Source organism: Chenopodium quinoa, unplaced genomic scaffold, assembly GCF_001683475.1.
Source record: "Chenopodium quinoa cultivar QQ74 unplaced genomic scaffold, ASM168347v1, whole genome shotgun sequence".
In the NCBI taxonomy this organism is placed as follows: Eukaryota; Viridiplantae; Streptophyta; class Magnoliopsida; order Caryophyllales; family Amaranthaceae; genus Chenopodium; species Chenopodium quinoa.
The window spans coordinates 752,164-758,547 of NW_018742597.1; the positions used below are offsets into that span (position 1 = coordinate 752,164).

Here is a 6,384-nt window from a genome sequence, read left to right on the forward strand (position 1 = left end):
ATTATTAGGATATTGATGGAAGGTCAACTATATACCTTGCACGGTCTTAACTTGGATTTTCAGTTTGATCTACTCTGAAGAGCCCCGAAAAACAGTGCTTCAGTGCTTAGACCAGAATTTCTAGTTAGGAAAATAAATTTTAAGACTTGGCTTTTGCTTCGGTGTTTGGTTTTGCGGAAATCATTTAGGCAATATATGGAAAGTGGTTTATATGCTTGATATTATTGAAAATACATATTGTCTGGGTTTGAGGAAGCCTAACATAGAAATTTTGATATGTTTTGGGAAGGAGGTAGTACTATTTTTTTCCTGTTAATGACCTTGTTCATTGGGAGTGAATATTTCTCCCTTTGGTGAGAAACTGAGAATATAGCTTTACGAGAATTTTGTAAAGATATAACATACCGACTGATTGGTTACACCTGTCATATATATATTTTAAGGGTTTATAGTCTTTTAAACTATAAAAGCCCTAGAGTTCAAGATAAAGCAAGAGCTCTCTTTGATAGTTGGGGATCTAAGGATGTTGATCTCAAAAGTATGGATGTAGAGAAGGCCCCAGTTTATAATGATCCGAAGTTAGATAATCAAAATGATTCAAAGTTAGATAATCAAAATGATCCAAAGGTAGATACTCAAAATAATCCAAAGGTAGACAATCAAGATCTTGAATCTCAGTTCACTACAAATAATGGCTCCCCAACAAGATCCTATGGCAATCATAAACCACGTCTTTTTAGACCGGAAAAATATTTCTTCCCTGTGCTCAATCATATTTTCAGCCTGAAAAAATGAAAGTAAATGTACATGTCAGCAATGATGGAAAGTTCAATATATCTGGATTCTGAGATAAGATGCAGAACATTAGTGGCCAACAAGTAGTAACATAATGGAATTAGTTAGCTTTAAGATAATCTGTTAAACTTATACTCAAACTCCTCGCAATGATTTAGGATATGATATTCAAGCAAGTTCATAATTTCATAAAGAACGTGAGAAGACCAAAATCTTCCATATTTTTTTATAGCAATCCTCTAGGATGTTAAATCCAAGCATGTCAATTAATTTACAACTTATCAAAAACTTCAAAGTTAATTAGTTTATGAAGATGCAATTTTTCATAAGTTAATCCATAAAAAAAAGTCACAATTGTTGATGCTAGGACAATAAATCATCAAAGTCAAGAAAATTTTATGCAAATTCAAACCACACTAACACTGCATACAATGCTTCAATGGATAGATCAAGCTATTACATTCCTGAAGTTCTATATTTAATTCACATTCAGACACAGTATTTAATTATGGATTTTATGGACTTCTGATAGTTGATATAGTGTGTTTTCCAATCACTACAAAATTCATGATCTGGTTGATAATTACCAAGCCAAAAACTCCAATTTGCAAACAATTTGACATCAAATGGATGTGAGGGGGTAGTAGTGTTGCCATGCAGAAAGAAACAAAGCATAAACAAACCTTTGCTGCTTCCATCTCTGCTTTTCTCAAAGCCATTTCTTCTTTCTCTTCTTGAAGAATAGTAGCAACCTGATCTTCCATCTGCTCAATTGTTTGCGCCCACTTATTAATTGAATCTTCAGCAACAATTCTGCTCTTTAACCTAGAACCAGCCTTTTTAGCAATGGCTTTTAGTAGAGAGCGATCATTATCAGTGACAAATGTGACTGCGTATCCTTCCCGACCAGCTCTTGCTGTACGACCCACTCGGTGTACATATGTTGTGAGATCACGAGGACAAGCATAATTAATAACTGTCCGAATCCCAGCTATGTCAAGCCCTCGAGCAGCAACATCTGTTGCAATCAAGAAGTCTACTTCCTGTTTTCTGAAAAGCTCAAGAGAATCAAGACGCTGCGCTTGTGTAAGATGGCTATGAAACTCGGCTGCTTTTAAGCCTGCTAATCCAAATAAGATCTTCAACCTATGAGCAGCAAGCTTGGTTCCACTAAAAATGATTACTTTGGATGTGAATGTTTTTGAGCATAATGCAAGAAGCACTGCCTCATAATGTGCTTCACGAATTCTTCTTATTCTCACAACCTCCTCAGTCAAAGCTGCTGGTCGTTGGGCAGACGGATCAGCTGACAACCGTAGTGGTTTCTTTAAGGATAGTTTGACAAGCTCTGCAACCTCTTCAGTCATTGTGGCAGAAAACAGCATTGTCTGCCTCCGTTTTGAACACATACGGACGAGTTCCTGGATCTCAGCATTAAATCCAAGCTCCAAAAGTCGATCAGCCTCATCAAGAATCAAGACAGCAAGATCATCTAGATCCACAGACATTGAATTACGTAAATGGTCAATCATACGCCCTGGAGTTGCCACAACGACATCTGGCATCGACCTTAATGCAGCCTCTTGCACCTGAGTTCATTTATAATGTCACTCAGTTATGACAGATATAGAAAAGAAAGACATCTATAACAGCCAAAACCGGAGATAGTTGAAGCAATGAAAAACTTTCAATGTTTTCCGTAGTAGAAGTATTTAGTGAAATTATGGTTATTTCCATTTGAACAAAGGAAGTCACATTAAAATATCAAGAGGACTGAAACACACACATGCGTAAACAACCAGCACAAGCATGTAAGGGTCGCAGGCTCATAGTAAAATTCACACTTGCACACATTTCAGATAAGGACCCACTAAAATTGTAAAACCATTGCATCAAACCAATCTCAATCAGGGGACAAACTACTTTGAAATGTAAAATGGCAAACAACAGACATGATAGATTAATTTTACCAAAACAGAAAAGAGCCAATAAGAAAGTATCATAACCTTATTTGATAGCCCACCAACAATCAGGCAGCATCTTATATCTGTAAATTGAGCAAGTTTTTCTATCATACTGTGAACCCTGAAAAGCCACATCAGAGCACTAGAGTGAGAAAAAAAAAAAAGAACACTATATGTTTGAGAAAGTTTACAATTACGAATCAAGACAAAAAAGAAACATGTAAAGGATATACACAAAATTATGTTCCACAAAGGCCAGTATCTTAGGGACTCGTTTACTGCAAGTAAAAGGCAAGAAGAAGTGGAAGACAACCCTCAAAGACTTTAAATGTCATACATTGTTAAAATTCTTTGGAAGCTACAAGCTTTTTCTATAAGATGGACTAAATCACAAGTCCATGGAAGAAATAACAAAAAGGTATTCTGTTTCAGTCTGCTTTTAAGTATTTTGATAATCAGGGATTCACTCAATCCATTGATTACAAATCCAATTAATGAATGGGAATATATATAATTTTATTAACTTAACAAGGAGAAAGGAACTTTGTTTGAGGATATTGCAACATAGCAACAAGGATCCTGATCTCAGAGACAAAGAAGTATTTCTTATGATACTTTTCTGGTGCATTATTCACAAAATATACCACCAAAAACGAGCACTATATCCTGTGCTCCTTACACCCCACAAAACCTTTGGGCGTTCTCCCAATTCTTTAAGGCAAAAAAATTTAGAAGTGATATTATGGTGGAGTTTTTATTATAAAAAAAATGAATATTAGTGTAAAGGTAATTGAGACCAATACTGAAACTGTTTTTATTATAGAAAAAATGAATATTAGTGTAAAGGTAGTTTTAATCTTATTTTATCAAGTAAAGAATATGTACAGGAAACTTTTTATAAATGGTGGGCAAGGAAAACAATACTGAAAACTTTTTTAAGGGGAAAACATTAGTGTAAAGGTAATCGAGACCAACAAAAATGAAAATTAGGACAAGTTTGTGGTACAATTGTACAAGGATAGTATATCACTATACAAGTATACATTATGCATAGATGCTTCAACATTTTGACAATCCTTTTTCCAAATAGGATTGAATTTCACACACAGGCAATACTTTGTTTTCGCTTTAACAGATTTTTATAAAATCAAAGATGCTGGAGGAAAAGAATAATAGCAAGGCAGCACTCTTTTAGTTTCTAATGCCTATATAAACATGCACCAAACCTCATCTTACACAGTTACCCTTGACCACAACGATTACAGCAATGTTCAATGTGTCATCTGTAATGTTAGATCAGGACATGTTATTCATGACTATTTGATATCCTTTAAATTGGAACCTTTATGAGAATTTTAATTCAATAAGTATATAAACACATGCTTATGAAAATATACATTCAATATAATAAGGAAGAAAAGAGTTCCTCAGTTTTGTAGTTTGTTGATGTAAGTTATTAGGTTTACAGAAATAAAATCTTCTTGATGACCAAAAAAATGGAGTTAGTAGTGAAACTTACTGGACAGCTAGCTCCCTTGTAGGAGTAAGAATAAGAACCCTAATTGCCGGCACACGCTTTGGGCGGTATAACAACCTCTCCAAGGTTGGCAATGAAAAAGCTGCGGTCTACAGAAGCCGAACAGAGAGAAATATAAATAACAATTATATCCAAACCCATCATATTTCCCCCAACAAAAGAATAATGCACACAAGAGCAACCCTTGAACAATTCCAAATATTACCAGATTCCAGTACTAGAAAGCATCCTTAAACAGCAGCAATCAGCTAGCTACAATCAGATTCTTCTTTTTCTTTTCTTTTATATTAAGTCAGTCTAAGATAAATCCAATAACAAACAAAGTCCAACCTTTTTATAAAGTTTTTATTTTAGAATTAAGAGCTTGTTTGATATCGTGTTTCTAAGGGGTGGAAGTGGAACCAATTAACCATTTACCAAGTGTTTGGTATGAAAGGTAGGATAACACACCCTATTTCTCAAAGGTAACCATTAATTCCTTCCTCTCTTTAGGTATATCGAACATCTAATAATGGTAGCACTTCCTTCCTTTCTTTAGGTATATCGAACATCTAATAATGGTAGCACTTAACAACATTACCCCTTCCTCTTATTATTCGTTTCCATTCCACTTCCTTACCTAGATTCAAATCAAACAAGCACTAAAGGGAGCTGCAATCATGAATTCCAATCTTTTCAACAATTAACCTAAATCAATGAAATAAATCAACGATTTACCTTCCCAGAACCGGTTATTGCACTCGCACAAATATCACGCCCGGCCATTGCCAATGGTATACAAGCAGCCTACAAACAATGCTTCCATTTTCAGTCATATCACAAATTCATTTGAGCTAATAATTATAGTAAAATCCTAGAAATTCATTTAAAAAAAAAAAAAAAATTGCTCCTAAAAAAACCTGGATTGGTGTAGGCTTAGAGTACCCTAACGCTTCGCAAGCTCGAAGCAACGGCCTCGAAAGATTAAGCTCCAAAAACGATTTAGCTTGATAGGAAACACCTTCAGCAGCTGCAAAGAAAGGTTTATCACTTTCAACAACATCGTTTTCATCATCATCTCCTTTCTCAGCCTTGTAATCCTCCTAATAAAATTATCAACCATTATCAAATTTACAATTGAACTGAAATTGAATTGAAATACAAAACAGGAAGAAAAGGAGAATGAAATAGTACTTGTTTATTGGATTCGGAGTCGGAGTCGGAGTCGTTAGGGTTAGGGAGAGAGACGGCGCGCTGTTGACGAAGCTTGTGGATTTTTTGGTCGACGGAGGTGGTGTGACGGCGGGCGTGTTCTTCAGCGACGGCTTCGGAGTAGGCGGCGAAGTCCCAGGCAGATTCGGAGGCATTATCGTCGCCGGAATGAATGTCGTCTTCGAGTTCTTCGTCGCTAGGAGGCTCGAATACGAAGCCTGAACCCATTATAGTAGCTCTGTGAACAAACGTTGAAGAGGGTTTTTGTGTTAGTTTTATAGGGTTTTAGAATAGTAGAATAGGAAATTTTGTTTAAAAAAACCTTTTAAATGTCTTATTTTGGGTAAATACAAGTTAATCTCGGTGATAAACACGTGAAGTTTATAACAGGGTATTGTGGTCATTTTGCAGTTAAAATAAGGGGTATTTTTGCCATTTGAAAGAGGAGATCCTCCAAGCAGCTTTAATGGGAGAATGCAAATCTGATGAAATCGAAGAAGCTGACGAGCTCCATCAATGGTGAATACCAATAGAAGGGGGATATCAAATAAGCAAACAAAAACACTTTCCCTTTAGGGATTAACCATTCCCTTAATTTCTACATATTTACACAGGGTTTTCGTTGGATTTGGCGACGAAGTCGCCGAAAATGGTGTTGAGGTTTCGTATTCACCATTGAAGCATCTTGAAGAAGAAATCAGAAGATTAAGGTGTTTGGGGATCAGAGAAGGAGGAAGAAGATGAAGGTGCTAGCAGGGTTGGGAATGTGAAGGAAGGAAGAAAGGAAACCATGGATTAATCATGGAGATGGGTCACGGTGGAGTGAGGAGGAAGGTGATGGTGATTTTTTTTTTTTTTTTTTCAAAATTTAAAAATATTTACAATTTTGCCACCAAG

At 35.8% G+C, this 6,384-nt stretch overlaps 1 protein-coding gene across 1 annotated transcript; it reads right to left on the reverse strand.

The window, feature by feature from the left end:
- Nucleotides 1-582: 582 nt before the first annotated feature.
- On the reverse strand, nt 583-5,775 carry LOC110721138 (DEAD-box ATP-dependent RNA helicase 28-like). The gene is made up of 7 exons (XM_021900270.1): nt 5,470-5,775; nt 5,196-5,378; nt 5,014-5,082; nt 4,279-4,385; nt 2,802-2,880; nt 1,479-2,384; nt 583-783 (listed from the first exon to the last, which is right to left on the reverse strand). Exons 1-7 carry the CDS (start codon nt 5,713-5,715, stop codon nt 604-606), a joined length of 1,770 nt encoding a protein of 589 aa, XP_021755962.1. The 5' UTR covers nt 5,716-5,775; the 3' UTR covers nt 583-603.
- Nucleotides 5,776-6,384: the final 609 nt, after the last annotated feature.

What these genes read in the sequence shown, in the direction of transcription:
- LOC110721138 (XM_021900270.1), bottom strand. Translation starts at nt 5,715, where the DNA reads ATGGGTTCAGGCTTCGTATTCGAGCCTCCTAGCGACGAAGAACTCGAA. An exon ending in ACTCCGAATCCAATAAACAA is followed by an intron (nt 5,379 to 5,469) that starts GTACTATTTCAT and finishes TAATTTTATTAG; the next exon opens with GAGGATTACAAGGCTGAGAA. An exon ending in CAATAACCGGTTCTGGGAAG is followed by an intron (nt 4,386 to 5,013) that starts GTAAATCGTTGA and finishes CGGCTTCTGTAG; the next exon opens with ACCGCAGCTTTTTCATTGCC.